Below are 25795 nucleotides of genomic sequence, written 5' to 3' on the forward strand. Positions count from 1 at the left end.
TTTAGAATACTTTAATAAACAATTGACAGTAAAAAATCGTATCACATGTCTTGTCAAACTTCTAAAGTCATTGATATGACGTTAAACACCATGGCAACATCAACGACACGAGTTCTGTTTCAAATGTGCATATTATCTCCCTTGCGTGATATTCTTGAGGTTCAGAATTTAGCATCCCATTAGTTTTAGACACGCATTATTTAGTGGGCGTGCCGAGTGGCAGAGTAAATTTATTCTGTATCGCACGGTCTGGTGTTGCTCTTGGGAACATTACAAATTTTCCTGCAAGAAAAGTGCAGACAAACATGTAATACAATGTATAAAATCTTTGATGTCTTTTGGTTCTTTGTGTCATTAGTTTTGATCTTATTGACGTATATATGAGAACTACATTTATTCTGCCTCTACTACTCGGTGGAGCAGAGGGCAGTCCTAGCTTCGCCTATAGGGTAAGAATTAAACATAAAAACAACATTTTATAAATAGCATGCGTCCGAAGTGTTTTTCTTGATTTTCTTTCATGCGTTTTTCTGGATTTACCTTAATCAGGAACGTTCAATGCTGAAATTCAGTCAAATTACATGACCTGTGGTAGCAGATTTTTGTCTTTCCCTCAGAGGAATATGAATGTGACACCATCAGACGACAACCACGCCCAGATGCGGAAATAGGACTTTGAAAAAGGGGCTCCAAAACTAGGCAACACAGAAATCTATACATTAACCATAATACAGTTGGCCAGGATCCCCTGTTCCCCCTAATCCGCATCTGACGCCTGCGCTGTGTCAAACACTATTGACCACTCGGCCAAACTGGAGTATATTAAAATTTGGCTTTGTTAATTAAGTGATGCTTTTCGTCCTCGGCCTCATCTTCTGTTGTTACACGGTGACACGTAGATACAACACCTTGCATGTCAGCTGTTTCGTCAGTCAAAGAAAAGGATGAAAATAATCTATACTATGCATGTATATGCGTGTTGTGTGTGTTACTTCTTTTAAAGCATTGTAAGGGGACCCAATACCACACATTTCAATGTAGACATTGTCTTATATGGTGATAATGCGTCCAGTAAAAGGATCAAATGTTAAATTCATTTTTAAAAGAGTAAAATTGAAAGAACTCACGTTGAACTGGCGATGATGATCTACTGCTACTTCTGCTAGACTCCTTTTGTAGAAAGCCTAAATCAACCAAATAAACAGCTTACAAATGATAATGATTGAACAATGTAGGCCATAGATCAACCAAATAAAGAAATGTCAGTAATATCCGCCTGAAGTTATACAATTTGGTATCACGAAAAGTGTACAATAATAGGTTTCAAAACCTTACTGTTTACTATTTTGTCTTTTTTTTTTCTTTATTTCCTGCATTTTTGCTTCAAATTAAAACTTTGACTCTCCCATTTGCACTATCTGGATATTGTAGGCGTGCAGAAATATAACTCCGTAAAAAGGCATGAATTCTCTCGTTCGGCATGTATGTTGTATTGAACCCGAAGTGGAATACTAGTAATGGCGATTAATTGCGGAAATTTTTGTTCGGTAATGTGTCCTTTCTTTTATGATATTTTGGTTCAGCTCCTGAAATCAATACGAAAATAGAAAATGTAAATGAAATGCAGTGTGTTGGAAACTTACCATCGCCAGATGAAAGTGGTATTGTGAAGTTCTTTGGTACATCTTTGCCATTATCTCCAGCCTCGAATACTGACGCTGAGACACTTCGTCTTCTAAGTGATTCATAGTTAGTCTAAAAAAAAATCAACCGTTTCATATCTTTTTCTGCAATGTGTAAGCGAAAACATGTATTAATCTCTTAGAAAATTTTAAATGTCCAGTCTGTACATCATGTGGTAGGTAGTCAACGATCGTGCATTGCGTTGTAAATGATCGATATAAACTTGACCAGTAGATAAATGTATTCCTGTATTAGTCCCACGTGTAAATTTTAAGATTTGTTTCTCGAAATAAGCTTACTTATCTTACCTCCTATTGATTTCTGGGGATATGATTGGTTAAAGGACTACACGTTGTGACTACATAATTATATTTGATATAGGGTGTCCCAAGAAATATGGGGTTAGTAAGGAGTTACTTCCCTTTCAAAACAAAAAAAGAAATCTGAAAGGTTTCAACAGACGAAGAAATTGATAATGAACGATTGAAATAAACTCATAAAACAAATTTAAAGCTACTAAGTTGTTATTGATGGCATTTGTTTTTGTATAGACAAATGGAAGTAGGTTCTTAATACTAAGTATTGAAGACTTAATCACTTTGATAGGCCGCTAGTCTAAATACTACATGCGAAGATAGTCGGTAAGATAAATTCGTTACACGGTGTGCTAGTGACCTAATACGATATATATGGGGTCAGTAAATTCCATATGGGGATTCGCTCTCACCCCATATATCACTAACACACCATGTAACTAATAATATGTATTTATTTATATGAAGAAATTTATATTATTTGATTTTAGGGTAGTATTTTCACAAATACATTTTTGTGTAAAAACAATTTATACTTTTTGAAGGGGATGAAACTCTAATGATTTTATTTTACAATGCAGGTAAAAATGTACAATACACCAGTACGGTTGCCCAATTTTTCCATTTTTATTTTCTGGATTTATTTTAATCGTTATCTTCTCGTATAATATTTAAAACTCCATTTTTGTCAAGTCTAGCATCTTTATACACGGTATATTATAATTTTGCACATGTATCTTCAAAACAAAGTTATCCCAAGGGTGTCTGGGGAATGGCAATATAGTCACTCTTGGTCTTCTTCAGACCGGCAGTAAAACCCTTGCCAAAGTGGGGCGTCCGTTTGGCTGTGCGGTATGTACAAGTTCGCAGTCACGTCCGGAAAGAATGGGGACGTTAAATCCGATGCCATGTGTAAAGAGAGTGCCATGCTCTCTGCACGTTAAGAACCCTTGCAACAACTCTTTGAGGGTCCGTAGGTGGCCTGTTGCAAGACATAATTTCTGTCCCCATCTAATATATCCTCATTTCCCAGTGGCAGTCCAAATTTCCCCGACCTCCATCCTGGATGGACTCTATTACAGGACCTACCTATTTACTGTTAATTTGTTCTCGTCCTGAACCGTGATGCATGAAATATTTGGCACTTGACATCAAGCAACCAACAACAAACCAATCAACTAAAACAAAGTTTAATTGTTTGGTATCTTTTATTTTGGGAATAACAAAATAAACAAATTCTTTAAATTATAAAAATTATCATACTGCGGTAAATTAATAAATAGCATTCCAATCGGATTAAAATACATAGATCTGTGTCCACAATTTGCTTACCAATGAAGCTTTGACACAGGATCTGTATTTCAATAAGATTGCGGAAAAGTTAACCAGTTTGTAAAATTTCAGCTTGTGCATTAAAACTTGACGCATATATTTAGAAGGAAAACGAACTGATGTTCATGTTTTTTATAAGGTATTCCCGTAATCTTTCATGTTATAGCAGTACCTATACCTGTAACTTCTGGTACTGTCTGCTTTTCTGTATGAGCTTCTCTGACACTTCATGAAATTTCTTGCTTGTAGAATCTAAATTTTTCTTTGCATCTAAACAAAATTTTAACAATTGGTTATAGACTGTTTTTAAAATTCATGTCTCCTTCTCCGGTTTTATGCCAGGTTTTCTTGTATACCTTGAACCAATCATGTAGTTGTTGGGAACCGCTATGGCGTATCGATGGTTTGTAATCTTTACTTTACTGACCTAACTTAGACGGATTGTGGTGTTCGATGGATAGGAGTCCCTATGCGTGATTTGTACAAAAGTACACAAAAACACCTGTATCACTCAAAGTCATGAAAAGATTTTCACGAATTGTTCGTATTGAATAAAAGTACATAGACAAGTTATTGGTATTCAAATGGTAACTAACGTTGCTCTAGTTTAACACAAACTTGTTACTTAAATGTTAATTCGCTTGTTTGGAATGACGTCTCAGCTTTCAATGACACTTGTACGTTCATTTCAAAAACACGTCTAACAGTTTCAGGGCAACAGGACTTGAACTCTTTTTTGGAGACATAATAATCATTCACCAGTCTTTATATAAATTGAATAATCTGGTTTTCTCATCTTTCTTGACCTCGGATAGAAATAAGAATCACCGTTTTCATTACTTGGTCCTATTGTATTTGATAGTTTACATTATTATCTAATTGTTTTTCAAATAAAATTGTAATTCTTTGAACTACTGGTTCATGTATATATATATATATATATATATATATATATATATATAATGTTGTTTGTGCTGTAGTTAGACCCCTCTACCAAGAAATTTGTTTTGCATGCACACGTATAAAAATTGCGGTTTTTATCCAACGCAATCATAGGTTTGAACGTTGTTTTCAATTTAGACTTGTATATATATATATATATATACATATATTTACTACTACACTTACTGATTAATGCTTACCTGAGTAAAGCTTCTTTAATGCTGATTATTTGTTAAAGAAAATGATAAAGTTCACTTTAGATGTTACTAAAACTTCATGATAAAACTCTCTTAACCAAAAACTTCAACCTTATACAGAACGGACGGACAAACAGACCGGAAAACCATATGCCCTCTTACTGTTGTATGCGGGATATAAAATTGTTGCACTGACGGTATGCAAAACCTGTATTTAAAAGAAATTTGAAATGATAACATGAAGTACAAGAAACAGTTTAGCCTTTAGATAAAGATTAACCGTTGACATAAAATAAATTTCCATGCCCCACTAAAAACAATTATATGTTGTATATAACTGTTTTGTTACGTTTTTAGTGGTTACTATTTATGTTGACATAAAAAAACCACGATAATATAAAAGGGCTATACCGGGCACAGCATGGCGAATATAATAGAATGCGACCAAAGATTTCACCAAGAACAACCAAACGGTAATAAACTCATAAAAAAAAGATGAAAAAATAACTGATTGAATAAGATATTTATTAAAAAAGAGGGAAACATGGAAATAAATCAAATTCAAATTGGATGGATTTGGGAAAATAAAAAAAAGTGTCTATGTCGGCCACTTTTCTCCCTATCTATATCCAAAAATGCAGATATAAAAAATCTGAGTGAAACAAATACAGACAGAGAGCACGGTTATTTTTCTTTGATGGATCAGTGAAACGTAATAAAAAAGTTAGCTCACTTACAAATACGACAGCACCTATAAGTATATTATTACAATGACATAAAACAAATCTTTACATGTATAATAAGTCTTTAGTGGAAGCTAGGTCTACTTGTCAAATCGTGTAAAGTAAGCTACTTGAGAAAGTCAAGACTGGAAAACAATGCTAGTTGCAATTGAGAAAGACAAAAAAAAGCCGATGACAAGACTCTCAATTGCACTCGATTAGCTTTCGATTATCGACAGAATAATGTAACAGCCACTATGTTCCGTCAGTTACTTTGTTCCGGCGGAACTTTTCAACTAGTTATTTCGTTCCGATGGAACTTTCCAACTAGTTGTTTTATTCCGAGTGCAGTCGAAAAGTTCCGGAAAAAAGTAGCTAGTTGAAAAGTCCCGGAACAATGTAGCTAGTTGAATAGTTAACCGTAACCCTAACCCTAACCTAACCCTAACCCTAACCCTAACCCTAACATAACCCTAACCCTAACCTAACCCTAACCCGAACCCTAACCCTAACCCTAACAAAGAGGAACTTTGTGACTAGTTGATAAGTTCCGTTTGACTTTGTGGCTAGTATCTTTGTTCCCCTTTGAAAAGGTTCAAAGATAATATGTTGCACTTTTACAATTCTCCAAATGGAACTTTGTGACTGGTTGATAAGTTCCGGCGTTGGAACTTTTGGGCTAGTTTGTTAGTTCCGGTTTTGACTTATTTGCCAAAGAGGAACTTTGTGGCTAGTTGATAAGTTCCTTTTGACTTTTGTAATTTGTAATCAGTATCTTGGTTTCCCTTTGAAAAGGTTCAAATATAATATGTTGCGCTTTTACTTTGCATCAATATTCTCCAAATGGAACTTTCTGCCTGGTTGATAAGTTCCGTTGGAACTTTTGGGCTAGTTTGTTAGTTCCGGTTTTGACTAATTTGGCAAAAAGGAACTTTCTAACTAGTTGATATGTTCCGTTGGAACTTTTCAACTAGTCACTTTGTTCCGGTGGAACTTTTAAACCAGAGGAAGAACAAAGTAACTAGTTAATAAGTTTCTCCGGCTAGTTAGTTCTTTCCGCCCGGAACTTTCCAACGTCGGAACAAAAGAGCATTTACAATTACACGTATCGATGTTTGCTAATTCAAATTCCATATTCAACTTTCTTGCTTCACTCAAACAGCGCAATCATGTCTATACGGACTTTGGTATCGTGTACACATGGTTCCGAGAATTGTGTTCATTTGTAACATTGCAACAATAATGAATCGCATAGTTTTTTCCAATTTTTCTAGGTGTGATTATAATAAATAACGGGCTCGAGTTGCATTTTATAGTTGTTGCGGTATTATGGGAACTTCCATGGATCCCAAATTTTGTTTAGAATAGCAAGTTTTTCTTTATTGTTCGGATGACCAGACTAAAGAAAACAAACAACCTGTACAATGCATGCAAAAGCCACATCTTCGACATATACAAACAAGAGAATGTTATATCAAATAGTTTACAGCATCTTCGTATCTTTGAAAAATAAAATAACTTAAAAACATCTGAAAAATTGAGCGAATTTCCCGTACGGTAATGGAAGGCCCTCTTTGCAATGTAAAATATAGTTACATGCACGTCATTACAGGACTCTATTTGAACATAAACATGATACTACCATCAAGAACATGCCCCCCCCCCCCCCCCCCAAAAAAAATTTAAAAAAAAAACAAAAAGAAGAAACAGATGAATTGTCTCAACTCCGTATTCTTAACGGTTTTACTAAACGGTTTGAAGAGATGAATTTAAATGTATACAACTTTAGAAAAAAAACCATTTTCGGTCCATTGGTATATTGTAAACACAGTAGCAAATGTGATTTATGATCATTTATATATAATAATATATATAAACTTACAAACAGCAGATATAGAATATTAAACTAGAGAACTCCACACACGGGAATGGGCATCAAGAAGGTCCCTCTTTTATTCGGAAAAAATATTAAATATCAGTGAAGAAATCCAGGCTGAATCCGCCCTTTCAAGAGAGGCGAACGATGCCAAAGGGACATTCAAACTCATAAGTCGAAAATAAAACCGACAACGCCATGGCTAAACTGAAAGAAAAAGACCAGCAGACAAACAATAGTACACAAAACACAACATAGAAAACTAAAGACTGAGCAACACGAACCGCACCAAAACCAGGGGGTGATCTCATGTGCTCCGGAAACTGGGTAAGCAGTTCCTGCTCCACATGTCACGGGCACCTGCCGTTGCTCATGTTAGTACAAACCCCGGTAATAAGTCTTAATTCGGTAGGTAAATTCGGAAAAGGGGTCGGGATTGTAGTTACGACATTTGGAATATATCCGCTATCATCTGTGAAACGGATATTCCATAACGTCTAAGTGGCTTTTAATAATGTCTGGATAGATCTGCGTAAAATCTTACTATCCTTACCTTTTCCCAGGCACTTGTCTCTATATATACTTTATATGTAACATATTAAAGTATGTAGGTACTTTTTTAGAGACAATTAAGTGCTTGTGTTACTAATGTTTAGATGATTCACGGTTTGTAATGTAAGGTACAATAATACTGAACTGTACATTATATACTTCTGCATTCTATTTCAAGCCGTTATTTTTATTTTCCCCAGTTGTTGTAAATCAATACAACGTTCACTTGTCGTGTTAAACAACATTTCGTGTGGTTTTGGTTAACATTAGGCTTAGTGTGGTAAACATTATGTGACAGATCTATTTTTAACATCTGCCAACTTATCACATATCTCTGACAAGACCATGTGACTCAGTAAGGCACGGAAGAGGGTAACTACATATCATTGTACATGACTATACACATTATGAAGGTACTTAATGAATCAATCGATTTAAAATCAATTTTCTTTAATGCCATTGAATAATTTTCACAGGCACATGCATTTTTACAACAAAAAATACTATTCAAACTAAATATTTTGAGTTTTGGTATTGACATCTCCCCTTCAATACACTTCTTCTTTGTAGCACATAATATCAATTCACTTGTCAACATTGGAAATATGTTTAATTTTTATTAATTCTTTGTGTATATCGACGAAAAGGAATACAGAATAGGTAAGAAAAAGTTGTTTCAAAGAAATTAAAACTGATTAAAATCTGTTCTCTAATCCAACAGAAGTGATTGTTTATCACTTAGGCACGGTGCCACGGTGAAATCAACAAAAATATTAATGATGGCTGCTGTTTTTGATGCAGAAACCGTCTACGCTGATTAATATTAAACAAAATTTTACAATTTATGAGAAAACTTTAAAATAACAAATTATAGATACGATATGGTTAACAATGTATGCATTACAAATGACTCATTGAGTGACATAATAATTATCACAACTGTGCCAACTTCAAAGTAGCCAAAATCCAATCCAAACTAAACAAATGATGAAAGTAGATCTATGTTCATGATGTTATGTGAATTTCCCTATTGGCACATATATATATATATATATCTTTTATCCACTTATTAAGTTATTTTCTTACTCCATTTTACATTGATTAGCCATATTTTAAGAGTTATCTCCCATGTCAACATTGGTAAATATCAAAATGGGACACATTAATTGGAAAAAATACATTTTGATTGGAACACTTTTTTTAGTAAATGAAAATCAAATTACATTGAAGAGAAACATTTCAATTATTGCAATTGTGGAATAGAAATTACAAAGGTGGATTTAGGGAGGGGGGAATCAGACATCTAGGAAATAATTCACCAAATATTATGATAAGTCGTACGGTAGAATATTGTTCTTGTTTTAAAAGCTTTAGAATCAAATCATCAGGAAGCTAGTGTGAAGGATTTAGACAAATTCCAGTATATAAACAGTCTTGCCCCTTTTCAAAATCCTGGATCCTCATCAGAATTACAAATCAATAAATCATATACTACATTCATCATTTCAGCAAGGCAAGAAATTGTTACATTTTTATTATATGTTAGTAAAAGTTTTGATTGATATCCAAAGTTGGCATAATATTTGTATAAAAATGAGGTATGATTGCCAATACATTTTGCTTTAATGCACAAGTATCTATTATTAGTCCAAGATAAAAAAAAAGTTATATATAAAAACATGGCTAAAAAGGACATATCTTTCAATTTTAACAGAAAGTAAGTTATTTTGGCAGTAACCATGGTAACTAGTCATGCTAGTTTAAAATAACATTTCTCTCACAAAAATTTCATAATATAATTTTTTGGTGAAAAAGGTAGTCATGCTAGTTAAAAATAACATTTCTCTCACAAAAAAATCATAATATAATTATTTTGTGAAAAAAGGTAGTCATCCTATTATATCCATTGGTGAAAGAACCTTCTGAAACGGGAGATATATATATCTAAGTTTTTTCGGTGAAAAAAGAAAATATAATGGTTTGTGTAGATATAATTCCAATATCTGTGCTTATATTTCTTTTGACAACTGAAGACTATTTCAATATTTGTCCATACACTGCTTAGTAAATACATACAAAGAATAAAGTATATTGACAATTATGAATTTTTTATAGATTTATTTCTTTTAAACTCATTCTTACATCTGATTAAAAATTCATACATTTTTCAAACCAGATGTTATGGTGAGAGACTACTTTAAAAGAAACAGTACTACAATATTCTAGTTTAGAGTCTTGAGTAGTGCTGTATAATATAAAATATTTGTAAGAAACCAATTTTGTTGATTTACATGATTCATTAAATCCATGTAATTATATATAAACTAATCCATGAAAGAATGCAGCAAATGTCAAGATGAAGAGCAGCACTAAAAGTGCTATATGTACTTCAATGATATATTGGTTGTTTTCTACTAGTTCATAAGCAATTTTCATTACCTGCACATTTACCCAGCATCCTTTCCCAACAATAACCATGATAATAATTTCTATTTGTTTTCATTGGTTGTTTGCCTAACTTCCATTACAATGATAAGTTTAAAATTTCTACAGACGTTTGGTTGAATTAATGTGAATAAGTTTGGCAACATTTACAATAATTTAAAAAATGATCAAGTTCTCATGAAAATATTTATTTTGTACATAGTTTTTTAATGGTATGAGCTATTCAATTCATTGTTATAGATTATCATGCAACTTTGTTGGGAATTGTTGGTCAAGCTTTGTAATTTTAGAACTGGAAATTTGCCGTTTTCTTGAGGATTTTCACCAATTCTGCTAAATTCAACTGCATTAATATATCATCATGAGGTCAAAATACATGTAGCAAAATAAAGGCTAAATTAACCTCTTGAGCATGTTCAGATAAATCAGGTGACCAGGGTGACAATGCACAATTATTTCAAGGATTCATAAAATAAAATTGTTTATCATTCTCACAAAACACTCACTTATCATTCATGGTCCTTTAAAACAAACTTAAATTAGGAGCATAAACAAATTTCAACTGTTTAGGCTGTTGAGAAATTTGTTTTTTAAACAGAGTTATCTCCCATAGAGGCACACAGTACACTACAAACAAGGTGATTCATTGAATTTGCTTAGTATACATGAATACTGATGATTCTTGGTAACTTTGGTCTGTAATTGTCTTATCTGTGACTGTTTGGAACTTTACATACATGTATATGTTAACAGGTTTATATTGTTGTTAGTTATGGCCTAACCAATTTAAATAATAGGGCAAGTATATTTTCTCCCACATGTTCATGAATCAGGAGAATTTATTCAATAGTCCTGTAGTTTTAGATAGTAGAATGCAAGTGTTAAGTTCATAGTTTGTCTAGTAGAAAAACATGAAAGTAAGAAGCAATTTAATATTACTTTTTGTAGTAAGACGATGAATAAAAATCAAAACTTTACAGTAAAACAAGAAGGGAAAGGATTATATTCCAGCTGTCAAGAGAAAGCTTCAGATGAAAACTATGGCACAATGTCTCAAGAAGAAATGTACATGACACCAACTGGACAGATTTTTTCACCATCTGCAGCATTTTCTATCGGAATGTATCCACACAAGGACTCAATGGAGGACACTGTTATTAGAAGAACTAGGTCACTGATACCTCATTCTGTCAAATGTCAAATTATACAACTAGCCCAGGACAATCCAAGAATCACACAAGGAGAGATTGCACAAATGTTTGGTATAGACAGAACAACTGTATCCAAAATACTAAAACGAAGACATGAATTTTTGGAGGAATCAAAACATACCACAGACTCATGTTCACCACCAAAAATAAGCAAATCTGACACTGTGGTAAATGACACTTTATGTAAGTTTATAAATCTATGGTATATAGAAGCCAAAAAGAAAAATGAACGAGTAACACAGTCCATGGTAAAAGATATGGCACAAAGCATAGCAAAAAGTTATGGAGTTTCTCATCTGTCAGCTGATAGCAAATGGTTTGAGGAATTCTTTGTAAAGCACAATATCAAAGAATCTGGTGAGTTTTAAACAAAGGCAGTATCATTTTTTTTTCTTTGTTCGAAAGTTATAGAAGAAAGTCAATAGATAACATAATTTTTGCTTATGAAAACACACTGACATTTGTCTTATAACTATGTTAATAACTATAATCATGATAATGTTCTATGTGTGGTTTTTGCATTGATGTTTTTATAAATAATATTTGCATTTCTAATATTTACAATTTCTTTTCAAACGAAACATCAAATATTTGAACTATTAAAATAGTTTTGATGCATGACAATTCTGAATTGTATTGTTGACAAATGTAAGCATTGTAAGTGTGTTTTGATATTATGACTGCAGCAAACATGTTTTTAGAGTACATGTATCAGAATAACAAATATATTGAACCATTTGTTAATTACAAACTAGAAATTTGTACTTAAAATGTATTCCGTATATGTATGCAACTCTATTTTTTAAGTAGACATGCTATTTCTTATGGTGTTTGTAAAACAATCTCTTTGTTAAGGATACAAGCTATTTCAGATTGTGTTTGTGAAACAATTCATTTTTGAAGGATACATGCTATTTCTGATTGTGTTTGTGAGACAATCTGTTCGTAATACTGTTCTAGCTGTGCACATTTATCTTTCACTTTTTCTGTCACATGTTCTTGGTATGTCATCTCCTGATGAGCCTAAAAAGTAAATGGGGACTGAAATCATTATCTAGGACTAACCAAAATTTGCATTATCATGATTTTATATTGGAAGGACTCGTAAAAGTTTTTTAATATGCGTATATGTAAACTCTTTCAATGTAATTGTACATAGTTAGTGCTGTATCCAAAATACTAACCCCCTGCATCAATCAGGTCTTCGTGCAAATCAACTGAAAACTTAACTTAACAGTAAATGAAAAAGATATTACATTTGAAATCTTTCAAATTTGGTTCACGTTTATCAATTGTTGAGTAAAAAAAAATCATTTTAACAAAATGATGAAACAAAACTGCTGATATACTCATACCTGGTAGGTCCAGAAGGATAGAGCTCGGGTACAAATCTCCATAATGACCTCTGGCTTCTGTCCAGCAAGTACCATCTAAAAATACAAATAAACAGAACAATTTGACTAAGTTTGATCTACAAAAAAAAGTCTTTAAAAAGTGGATTGATATTTGTATGAAGTTAGTATAAAAGGATTTTTTTAATATATTTGGTGCAGACATAGAAGATCTGGTGGTAAAGAAAGAAGATCCCAGTTCCAGTGATGAACTTATTCTCATAGAGCCACCATATCAGTCTGTCATTGGTATGTATTCTCTTCTGAATTGGACAACAATAAAATTAAGTCAAGTAACTCTTTAATTATCATCTGGATACCCAACTTGTGATGGATGGATGAACTGGATGTGCATCAAATATAACTCCCTCTTTGGAGGTGGTGTATAGAACAGAATTTTCATTATTGATGAAGAAGAGAAATAACTTTGAAGAAATAACAACCAAGGGCACTAAACATGCTAAATGCCATTTGTTTTATAAATTATATTCATATACAAAAAATGTATAGGAAAAGTAAGTCAGTGCGTTTATATATCCAATAAGTCAGGCTCAATGTTGCCCCTAGTCTAGAAATGTATATAAAAATAGATTTTTACAAAGACTACCAAAGACCTGTCTTTGACAATTAATTCTTTATGAATACATACAGATTTGTACTGCTCTGAAGGCTGCAGGTCAATTCTTATAATATCAAGGTTTGTAGCTAATCTAGTTTCACCTTCAATAGAACACAAAAACAAAGATTGGCAATTTTTAATGCTGCATTTGATGTTGACAGTACAACTGACCACACAAACTACCAACAATCAACTCCTTTTAAACTCTTAACCTTATTCCTCTGTGTCATTTTAAAATGAAAAGTATATATTTATTATTTAAAATCATGCTTTGAAAATATAGTTACATATCTAACATCTAAGGATTGCATTTCAATTCAAAAGACTGCAGCTGGTAAAGTCAGAAATGAGCTGTGAAAAATTATAAGTTCAAATCAGGAGTAATAACAACAAAAAAACAGGTTAAAATATTTTACGTAGTCAGTTTTCTACACAACAGGTAGTGACTTACTATTTTAAGGCATAAGTTACATGTATAATACAATTTTTTATTAATATATTGAATCAGTCTATTAAACTTACATGCTGGACATTTGTAGCATTTAGTGAATTCTTTTGTTCCATCTTCATCACAAAAAATATCTGTGTCACTAATAAGGATTATGTTTTAAAATAATTTTAAGAAAGAAGATATAATTATAAAATTGGTTTTCATAACACAAAATATTTGCACTGTTTTATCATAAAACAGCGAATAAAGAAGACACTAAAAATTATCAGTTTTTTACACCATCATATTTTCATAAAAATTTAATATATATAATTCATTGTCAAATAATAAATTTCAGACAAGTTGACCTTAGATGAATATTCTTTTTCAGTCTCTTTTGGTCATATAGCTCATGGTATGTTTAAGTAGTTATCATCCTTTGTTTTAAATTTTTGAGGTTTGAGCGTTCCTGAAGAAGGTTAATTCAGCAAAGCACTTTGGACACATGAAGCTTATCTATAAGTGTCATTTTCATTTAATAGAGCATAACTGCTTATCAATACTCAGTGGTAAAAATATTGTAAAAGGATACGCGAACAGGAAGTCACCTAAAAAAGAAAATTTCTTTAAAACAACACCACATATATATGGCAACATGCGCCAATGATTTTTTAGAAGTTTAATTTTGATTTTTTGCAACAAATAGAAGATCCGTCATGTACAGGTTATAGGAATACAATCATGTCAGCCATTCAGTGAGTATATTCTGGTGTTCATGTGTGTGCTGATGAATGGGTTGGTGCATGTAAGAAAAAGAACAATACTAAAAGAGAGAGAGAAAATTTATTTTATATTTGAATACAAGATCTGGGGTAAAGGTTATTCAGTCAGCAGCCCATCCAAGTTAAGGGTTCAATAAACTCTCCTTTGCTGGTCAAATACCCACAACATAAGGCAAGCTCTAAATCCCACACATTCTAATCATTCTTTACAGCGAAACTGTGGAAATTTGTACTTAATACTGACGAGTGCTGTCCCCTGGCTTGATACCTATGCTTAATATCGATCAGATTTGAGACATAAAATCAGTTTACATATTTAGGTGTAAAACTTTTAAGTAAATTTAAGTTCATTGTTTTATGAACATGTTCAAATATGAACATTTGATGTAATAAATGTGTACATACAACATTGTGTACAATGGCATTAAGAAAGGGAAATGAGGTATGCAAATATATTTTTACTGCCACTGAAAATGAAATTATATCATGTATATAATGCATTTTACATGTTCATTGCTAAGGCAAAGGGGCTAAAATGTTGATGTACAACAGGCTACATATGCCTTTTGGGCCTGCGAAAATGAACTTAACAAATAGGCCTTATATTGGAGCTAGTATGATTTGCCTTATGTGTCAGTTGCTAATTTTACTTTAAAATAGGATTAAACATGCTTTAGTTGGAGTTTGTATGATTTTGATTCTGTATCAATCTTTTTCTTTTGTAGTCTAGACCTAAGACTTACCCATGCAAATGTATTTAATCTTTTCCTACATTTCTTGAAATTGCAAATCAAATCAGTATCCATAATATCTTAATCTTAAAAAACAAAAAAAATAATAAAGTTTTATGACTGTATAAGTACATGATTTAAAGTACAAAACAAAAATTCAATGCAATAGACAACTTTCGAATTCGTGCACTTTCCACACATCACAATGTTTATGTTATTACGTCACAGTAAGAACCGACTCTTCGATGATGTCGTTGACGCCAATTGACCCAGGTCAGCCGTTGTAACTCATTCATAAAAAACAACTCGATATTGGTGTATAAATTACAAATACTGCTATTTCCTTCAGCAACAAAAAAAAACCTATTTATTTGACAAAAAATGTTTATTTTTCTTGTATGTCATTGTAGTCACAGGACATCAGTAATTAACATTGAAGTCTTGTTTAAATGTATTCTATGCATACTCATGTACATGAAAGAGGACTAATATTAACACATGTGCTTTTGTTCTTAATTTTATAATGAGTATGTTAGTATATCACTATAATAGTGTTTTTATACGACCGCAAAAAAATTTTGTGGTCGTATATTGGTATGACGTTGGCGTCGTCGTCGTCGTCCGGCGTCGTCGTCCGGCGTCGTCGTCCGAATACATATTGGTTTTCGCACTCTAACTTTAGTTTAAGTGAATGGATCTTTTTGAAATTTGACCATAAGGTTAAATACCACAAAAGGAAGGTTGGGATTGATTTTGGGGGTTATGGTACCAACAGTTAAGGAATTAGGGGCCAAAAAGGGGCCAAAAATGAGCATTTTCTAGTTTCCAGACAATAACTGTGGAACGGTGTATGGATCTCTCTGAAATTATACTACAAGTTTCCATACCACAAAGGGATGGTTAGGATTTGCTTTGGGGGGTTATGGCTCAAACCGTTTAGGAATTAGGGGCAAAAAAGGGGGAAAAACAAGGTTGTCCTGGTTAATGGACAAATACTTTAGTACAAAACATAATTTAAAGCAGTGTAAGGGAGATAAATCAAATACATCATTGAAATTATCTCCCTTACACTGCTTTTAAATTATGTATAAAGTAATGGTTAATGAACAATAAAGATAATCTAAAACAGTGTAAGGGAGGTAATCCAAATACAATGTTTTGGTTACTTCCCTTACACTGCTTTTAAATTATGTTTAAAGAAATGCATATTTATAAAGGAAGACCAGTAAAAATATCTGCAAATGTTTTCATCTTTTTTTTTTACAAAAAAATCCATATGAAAGATTTGACACTATATTTTTATTAATTCTATTATAAAATAGATTAAGTTAGCACTATGGTAAATTTAAATGGGTAATTATGGTTGCCAACTCCATTGGAAATTTGAATTGAGATTATGACCATATCTTGAGGGAAAGAATTTTTTTGGGGGAAAAAGGGGGGGGGGGGGATAAAAAGAAATTGTGGGGGGCCAATTTTTTCTCATTTCAGATTTCAGAAATTAAAAAGAATTATTCTTCAAATATTTTTTTTTTTTCAAATTTCAAATATTGAAAAATTTCAAGAAGTAATCTTTAATTGCACAGTATGGCGCATTAGATTTGTAAAATCTTTGATCACATTTATTTATTTGTTATGCCGAATCTAACAGTGTATTTAGATTTTTAATTTTGGGTCCAGTTTTCAAATTGGTCTACATTAATGTCCAAAGGGTCCAAAATTAAACTTTGTTTGATTTTAGCAAAAATTGAATATATGAGGTTCTTTGATATGCTGAATCTAAACATGTATTTAGATTTTTGATTTTTGGCCCAGTTTTCAAGTTGGTCCAAATTGGGGTCCAAAATTAAACTTTGTTTGATTTCAACAAAAATTGAATATATGGGGTTCTTTGATATGCTGAATCTAACCATGTATTTAGATTTTTTATTTGTGGACCCCGTTATCTAATTGGTTCATATTGAGGTCAAAAGGGTCCAAAATTAAACTTTGTTTGATTTCATCTAAAATTGAATTATTGGGGTTCTTTGATATTCCAAATCTAACCGTGTATTTAGGTTTTTAATTTTGGGTCCTGTTTTTTAAATTGGTCTACATTGAGGTCCAAAGGGTCCAAATTAAACTTAGTTTGATTTTAACAAAAATTGAATTCTTGGGGTTCTTTGATTTGCTGAATCTAAACATGTGTTTAGATTTTTGATTATGGGCCCAGTTTTCAAGTTGGTCCAAGATAGGGTCCAGTATTTAAACTTTGTTTGATTTCAACAAAAATTGAATATATGGGGTTCTTTGATATGCTGAATCTAAACATGTATTTAGATTTTTGATTATGGGCCCAGTTTTCAAGTTGGTCCAAATTGGGGTCCAAAATTAAACTTTGTTTGATTTCAACAAAAATTGAATATATGAGGTTCTTTGATATGCTGAATCTAACCATGTATTTAGATTTTTTATTTGTAGGCCCCGCTATCAAATTGGTTCATATTGAGGTCAAAAGGGTCCAAAATTAAACTTTGTTTGATTTCATCGAAAATTGAATTATTGGGGTTCTTTGATATGCCAAATCTAACCGTGTTTTTAGATTTTTAATTTGGGTCCCGTTTTTTAAATTGGTCTTCATTGAGGTCCAAAGGGTCCAAAATTAAACTTAGTTTGATTTTAACAAAAATTGAATTCTTGGGGTTCTTTGATATGCTGAATCTAAACATGTGTTTAGATTTTTGATTATGGGCCCAGTTTTCAAGTTGGTTCAAGTTGGGGTCCAAAATTATACTTTTTTTGATTTCAACAAAAATTGAATATATGGGGTTCTTTGATATGCTGAATCTAACCATGAATTTAGATTTTTTATTTGTGGGCCCCGCTATCAAATTGGTTCATATTGAGGTCAAAAGGGTCCAAATTAAACTTTGTTTGATTTCATCAAAAATTGAATTATTGGGGTTCTTTGATATTCCAAATCTAACCGTGTATTTAGATTTTTAATTTTAAGTCCCGTTTTTTAAATTGGTCTACATTAAGGTCCAAAGGGTCCAAAATTAAACTTAGTTTGATTTTAGCAAAAATTGAATTCTTGGGGTTCTTTGATATGCTGAATCTAAACATGTGTTTAGATTTTTGATTATGGGCCCAGTTTTCAAGTTTGTCCAAGTTGGGGTCCAAAATTAAACTTTGTTTGATTTTAACAAAAATTGAATATATGGGGTTCTTTGATATGCTGAATCTAACCATGTATTTTGATTTTGGACATTGGACCATAATAGGTAAATTAAAAAAATTCAAGTTCTTAGACCACATTCTTTCTGTGTCAGAAACCTATGCTGTGTCAAATATTTAATAACAATCCAAATTCAGAGCTGTATCAAGCTTGAATGTTGTGTCCATACTTGCCCCAACTGTTCAGGGTTCGACCTCTGCGGTCGTATCAAGCTGCGCCCCAGCGAAGCATTTTATTAAAAATAGTCTAATAAGATATTATAATCAGCAATCTGACTCACAACTACAAAAAATCATATCTGGAGCTGTGGACAGTAAACTGATGCTTTTCTGTAATATTTTTGTTCCAAATTTTGTTCCCTTCTATCTTCAAACCAATCTTAATACCAAAAATATAAAAACTAAAATTACACAACTATGTATCAGTGCCACAGGCACTTGTCTCTGAATTTTTTTTCCCTATATACCTTAATATAACACATGTAATTTAAAGGTATAAATAGGATTTTTTTTCAGAGGCAAGTGCCTGTGATCAGTGCTCAGTGTTTAAATATAGAACAGGGTAAATATATTAAACCCTAATTCAAAGTGGAGAACGTTTTTGCAAATTTTGCACTGAAGTAGAGACAGAAGAACATTTTTATACAATCGCAAAAAAATTTGCGGTGGTATATGGTATCACGTCGTCGGCATCAGCGTCGTCTGAAGACATTTGGTTTCTGGACAATAACTTCAGTATAAGTAAATAGAAATCTATGAAATTTAAACACAAGGTTTAAAACCACAAAAGGAAGGTTGGGATTGATTTTGGGGGTTATGGTCCCAACAGTTTAGGATTTAGGGGCCAAAAAGGGGCCCAAATAAGCATTTTTCTAGTTTCAAGACTATAACTTGTGGAACAGAGTATGGAAAGTTGTCAGCTAGTTCTAGTATGAATTATTTTTTAGCTGTTCCTAGAAACATCAAATACTGTGATGGCTCCTGACTTGGGACAGGCGCAAAAATGCGGCGGGGTTAAACATGTTTTTTGAGATCTCAACCCTTCCTCTATACCTCTAGCCAATGTAGAAAAAACAAACGTACAACAGTACGCACAGTAAAACTCAGTTTAAGAGAAGTCCAAGTCTGATGTCAGAATAGGAAACAAAATAAAATAAACAAAATGACCATTATACATACTACTAGCAGTTACTGACATGCCAGCTCCAGACCTCAATTAAACTGATTGAAAGATTATGTCTTCATCATATGAATATCAGGCACAATCCCTCCTGTTAGGGGTTTGTTTATTTGTGATCAATATCATTTGTTTGGGTTTTTTTAAGCATTAAGAGTTACCTCCCTTACAATGGTTTTGTTATAAAGAAATGTTGTATTGTCTTGAGGTGATTAGCTGTCAATTTATTTTTATACGACCGGATTGATTTTGGGGGTTATGGTCCCAACAGTTTAGGATTTAGGGGCCAAAAAGGGGCCCAAATAAGCATTTTTCTAGTTTCAAGACTATAACTTGTGGAACAGGGTATGGATCTCTCTGAAATTATACCACAAGTTTCCATACCACAAAGGGATGGTTAGGATTGACTTTGGGGGGTTATGGCTCAAACCGTTTAGGAATTAGGGGCAAAAAAGGGGGAAAAACAAGGGTTTCCTGGTAAATGGACAATCTAAAAGCAGTGTAAGGGAGGTAATCCAAATACATTTAAAGTATTGAAGAAAAAAATTTGGATTACCTCCCTTACATTGCTTTTAAATTATGTATAAAGATGTTGTATTGTCTTGAGGTTATTAGCTGGCAATTAATTTTTAGAAGTTACTATTAAAGGAATATTAATTTTAGCCATGATTATGTATGTCGTTTTCTATTTTATGACTTTTATGATGTATTTAAATTGGTAATTATGGATGCAAACTCCATTGGAAATATGAATTAAGATTATGACCATATCTTGAGGGAAAGAATTTTTGTTTTTGGAAAAGGGGGGGGGATTGGGGGAGTGAGAAAAAAATTGGGGGGTAAAAAAGAAATTGGGGGGGGGGGGGGGGCAATTTTTTCTCATTTCAAAAAATAAAAAGAAAATTTCTTCAAATATTTTTTTTTTGCAAAATAAAAGGGGGGAGGGGGTCAATACGCAACAGCACAGTGTATTGCACAAAAGCAAAAAATTGAATATAAAATCAAATCATATAACCAATTCTAAGTTCTTTGACTACAGTTATTCTGTGTCAGAAACCTATTATGTGTCAAATATTTAATTACAATCCAAATTCAACCTGTATCAAGGGCGAATATTGTGTCCATTTTTGCCCCAACTGTTCAGGGTTGGACCTCTGCAGTTGTATCCAGGTGTGCTTGGCGAAGCAATTTATTTGATTTCTTGTCATAAACATAAAGATATAAAGCAAACTCTTTTTCAATGTTATGGTTTAGATTTGAAAGATTCACATAATAATTATTTTTCAGCAGAGACATATATTATATACTATCTATATGTCTCTGTTTTCAGTTTCTAAACTTTTAAATCCACAAAATATTAGTAAATGTAATTATTTATACAAATTCGTTAGAGATGCATTGGAAAAAAGAAACAATTCTTAAAATTAATTATTATATACTACATGTAAAACTTTGAAATGTTGTTTTGTAAATTATCATATGATTTGTAACGGAGAACACTATCTACTATTAGTTATTAGTCCCCTACCGACGAAGTCGAAGGGGACTTTAGGTTTGCACTCAGTCTGTCTGTCTGTCCTGCTGTCAGTCCGGCAAATCAGCTTTCCACACTTTTTTTCTTCGTTCTTGAAGATATTGATTTGATATTTGGCATATAGTTTTATCATGACAAGTTATAGATCAAGTTCAAATCTTGTTCCGGTCTGATGATTTAATCCAGAGTTATGGACCATAACTCTGGACCATATCTAATGTTAGGGTACTATGTTAAACCATATTTCTGTACAAAGGGAGATAACTAATTTTTTAAAAGACATTCTTTGTTCAATTATTTGAAGAATTTTTTGGTAGGTTTGTTAGTAATAGTTATTTAGTATAAACTAATTTTCTGAATGCTATATATATATAAAAAAAGAATATGAAGAGAAATCTATTAATTAGATAATAATCTATTTTTATTATGCATATATTTCAATACATTACATTGTGTAGATAAAAGTTGTTGACATTTTATAGATAAGTTACAAATCTATAATAGTTTGTGACAAATGAGAGAAAAAATATTTGGAACTATTAATTACATTTGATTATAATTTGAAAATAGATATACACTGCATTACATTATATCTAATTTTAGAGAACTATTAATCATATCTAATGTTTTTTTCATCATGCTTATGGTATTTATTGATAATTGGTATATAGTTTTATCATGACAACTTACAGATCAAGTTCAAATTTTTGTTTCTGTCTAATAATTTTGTGCAGAGTTATGGTCCTTGGACTTGAAAAATTCACTCATATATATTAATCAGTTTTCCACACTGTTTTTAGTCATGCTTGAAGATATTGGGAATTTGGTTTTTCAATTATAGTACTTTAATAAGGGGACGAAGTCCCCTATTACAGTAGAAAAATCAAACAAAAAAAAACAAAAAAAAAATCAAATTTTAAAATTTTCCCGCAATAAAATCATTCTACTAATTAACTCAAAATCATTAACTTTTTATTTTCTAACTTTTTTTTTTCCCACATTTGCGAAGAAATCTCCTTCCTCCTTCTTGTCTCGTTTTTTATGAGACTTTGAGTAAAATATATATTTCAGTCTAGTAAAATATAGGAAGGAGCACAATAACAATTTCATTTTTAATAATTTTTTATATGAAAAAACGTTACCTGATGATAGCGTTTCTTTGTTTACATTGAAAATGACGTCATAACTTACATGAAGTCACAATTAAAATCCCTAAAAACAGGACCAAAATAGGAAACGTTACGATATTTCCTTTTCTATTTTGAACAGATTTTGAAGTTAAAATCTGTTTGAATTGAAAAAATAATTCATAATATGACATATGGACTTTGTCCCCATTCACAGGTAATGCCTGCCTCATATTATGTCTTCATTTCGTAAACTTGAGTTAGAAATATAATTGTTTCAGCTTTAAACCTCAACTTCTCAAGATATTATAAAAATCAATCACTCTTGAACATGAAATCGTCTGCTTTAGTATAGATCAGTGTTTGGGGAGTTTTTGAAAGAAGAAGTATTTTACCCATCTTTAAAGCGTTCGTATGATTTCGGGAAACAAATTTTTCAAAGGTCAAGGTTAGCAAATATGTCAGGGTGGGCTGGCTTTACGGATGAAGATTTGAAACGTGTCAGAAAGTTAAAAGTTGAAAAAAGTGATGAAGACAACTCTAGCAAAAGTATGTTGTCAATTTTTCCACAAAATTCTGCCACACATCCAACAACAAAACTAATATGTGTTCAATCACCTGCTTATCTTCATCCGTTCATTTTGGGACAACCTCCATCTCAGAGTGGAATATGTACATAACATGCATAATGTCATTAAATATATATAAATATAAGTTGTCAATCATAACCAACACTGTACAGTTTTTATGCCCCCGCCGTATTGGAGGGGGCATTAATTTCTCAAGCTTTTATGTACACGTACATACACATCAGAGTCATGCCCACATCACCATTACGGTCCACAGACCTGCCAACTTTTGAAAATCTCCATGGGGGATTTAGTGCGAGACCAGATTTTTAAGGGTTACAATTTTTGAGGTGTTTCTGTGTGCACTGTTTATTACTCTTGAAATAGTCTCATATTTCTTCTTTTTTCGTGTGGTATACTGATGATGAGCTAATAAGCCTTGATTTCTTTTATTTGCATGATTCTTGTACTTTTTAATTGGTAATATAACTTAATAGAGAAAAATGGCCTAAAAAAAATAAAGGATACAAAGTGAAGACCCCCTTTTCCCCCTCCAAAGATCTTCTTATGATCCAAATGAGAAAATCACTCCAGACACAGAATCCTGAAAGGGATTAGCTGCCCACATTATCATACCCTATTGTATTAATTAGATATAAGAAGTTATGGTATGAGTGCCAATGAGACAATTATCCATCCAAGTCACAATTTATAAAAGTAAACCATTATAGGTCAAAGTACGGTCTTCAACACTGAGCCTTGGCTCACATCGCACAGCAAGCTATAAATGGCCCCAAAAATTACTAGTGTAAAACCATTCAAACTGGAAAACCAACGGTATAATCTATATAAAAAACGTGAAACGATAAACGCTTGTGAACCACATCAACAAATGACAACTACTGAACATCAGATTCCTGACTTAGGACAGGTGCAAACAATTGCAGCGGGTTTAAACGTTTTACAGGTACCAAACCTTCACCCTTATCTGAAACAATAGTGTAACATCACAACATAGAAAGACACACTATAAAATATCAATTGAAATGGCTTAGCTCAATCAAAAGACATATTAACACAAGTGAACATACACCCTGAACGAATAAATTTGATCTATGTCAGATACAATGTAAATACAAAATCAATAAAATAAGGGATGAATAATTAAAGTAACAGTATTATACCGCTGTGAAATGTTAAACAATTTCAGAAAAACAACAATAACCTTAAACAAAAATCCGCCATTAACTCTATTTAGGAAATTTGTTTATCAACTACGTTACCTCAACATGGTGCATTATATGCCTTCTGCACCATTCTTTATATAATTTTCTTTCTGAATGAAGATCCTCATTCATGTCATCATAATAAAATATGATGATGATTGGAAAATAAATTATCATTGATTGTATTTTTGGCTAAATGTATCTTGAAACTGGTTCAGTGTTTATCTTTCCTGACAAATTCCATTCTCTTGTTTACAGCTTTAAGGATTGAATATTGTAGCCATTCAAAACATGTTCAAGCCAATCATGTCAGTATCTTTTTTTACAACAATATTTTTTTTTATCTACAGATTTCCGAGAATCACCACCAAGAGTAGCCAGTTTTGGTAAGAGACCAGGAAACAGAGCTTCTCACACTGCCACATCACATTCACAGTATGGCCAAAACAGACAGTCTGTTTCAACAAGTCCTACATCTACTGTTACTAGTTCAGCCTCCCGACTGGGAACAGGAAATAAAATACCCAGGGTTCAAACAGAGACTGCAGACACCACAAGAGATGATTTATTAGATACCAGAAAGGAAATAGAGGAACTGGAAACAAATGAAGCAATAAGGTAAATTTTCCTCTGCTGATATGTCTTAACCCAATGCATTTTTAAATTTTAATATATATTAAATTATTTCAGCTTTAACAACCACATGGTCTTCCTGGGTTAAATCCCTAGCTTGGTCAAACCAAAGATTTTAAAGTTAGTGTTTGTTTCTTCTCCACTAAGCATGCAGAAGTAAGGAGTAAGAGCAAATACTTGTTGACTTAGTCAGAATTACATGTTTGGGTAGGGTAGTCCTGAGGACAATTAATTACCTTGTGAGCTAGCAAGTTAAATTCCTGCTTAGCATGTAGGTCTAGAGTACAAAGTAATGTTCATATTCATAAATATATTGCAATGGTATGGTCTTGTCCTGACTATGCATTTAATTTGCCACTGGGCATTAAACAGCCATCCATTATTCATTATCATCCTGTTCTAACACATGAAAATTGTACTAATTCAGATATTTAGAAACAAGTGTACAATAAAACATGGTTGGCACCTTCAAACATGTTTTACCTCACCATCTTCTTTATGTGCCTGTCCCAAGTCAGGAGTCAGTAGTTCAGTGGTTGTTGTTGATTCATGTCTGTCATATTGTTTTTATATAACTACAAAAAAATTGCGTTCATATAATGCTATCACGTCGTCGTCCAAAGACATTTGGTTTCCAGACAATAACTTGAGTTTAAGTTTATGGATCTCTATGAAATTTATGTAAAAGGTTCAATACCACAAAAGGAGGGTTGGGATTATTTTTGGGGATGATGGTCCCAACCATTTAGGAATTAGGGGCCCAAAACAAGCATGTTTCTAGTTTCAGGACAATGACTTGTGTATAAGTATTTTGATTGCTCTGAAATTGTACCACAAGATTTTTTTGGGGGGTCAATTTTTTTCCTCAAGATTTAAGAAATTATAAATTTTCCAAAAAAAAATTAGGGGTCACAATTTATTTTGCTAATTCTTTGTATATAGACTGAAAACAGATTTACTAAGCATTGTGCAACAGCACAGTGTATTGCACAACAGCAAGAAATCTTCAATTGAATATAAATTCAAATCATATAACCAATTTCAAGTTCTTTGACTACATTTATTCTGTGTCAGAAACCTATAATG

The 25795-nt window shown here is 32.4% G+C and overlaps 2 protein-coding genes across 3 annotated transcripts in view; one reads left to right on the forward strand and one right to left on the reverse strand.

Moving 5' to 3' along the window:
- Window positions 1-15310, reverse strand: LOC127729395 (E3 ubiquitin-protein ligase CCNB1IP1-like). The gene is made up of 11 exons (XM_052237219.1): window positions 15240-15310; window positions 14307-14322; window positions 13807-13866; window positions 13315-13385; window positions 12630-12704; window positions 12183-12297; window positions 4472-4492; window positions 3508-3599; window positions 1644-1755; window positions 1128-1184; window positions 1-282 (listed from the first exon to the last, which is right to left on the reverse strand). Exons 1-11 carry the CDS (start codon window positions 15300-15302, stop codon window positions 197-199), a joined length of 768 nt encoding a protein of 255 aa, XP_052093179.1. The 5' UTR covers window positions 15303-15310; the 3' UTR covers window positions 1-196.
- LOC127729394 (RAB6-interacting golgin-like) overlaps window positions 8185-25795 on the forward strand; it is a 24078-nt gene continuing 6467 nt past the window's right edge. The window contains exons 1-4 of one of the 2 annotated variants that reach the window (XM_052237217.1): window positions 8185-8278; window positions 11012-11631; window positions 12828-12914; window positions 24427-24694. In XM_052237217.1, the coding sequence (XP_052093177.1) occupies window positions 11019-11631; window positions 12828-12914; window positions 24427-24694 (968 nt within the window). In that variant the 5' untranslated portion in view covers window positions 8185-8278; window positions 11012-11018. Of the gene's footprint in view, window positions 8279-11011; window positions 11632-12827; window positions 12915-22700; window positions 22831-24426; window positions 24695-25795 lie in introns of those variants that run through there. The other variant, XM_052237218.1, reaches the window with a different exon arrangement.

This window comes from Mytilus californianus, unplaced genomic scaffold, assembly GCF_021869535.1.
Source record: "Mytilus californianus isolate M0D057914Y unplaced genomic scaffold, xbMytCali1.0.p SCAF_2, whole genome shotgun sequence".
Classification (NCBI taxonomy): Eukaryota; Metazoa; Mollusca; class Bivalvia; order Mytilida; family Mytilidae; genus Mytilus; species Mytilus californianus.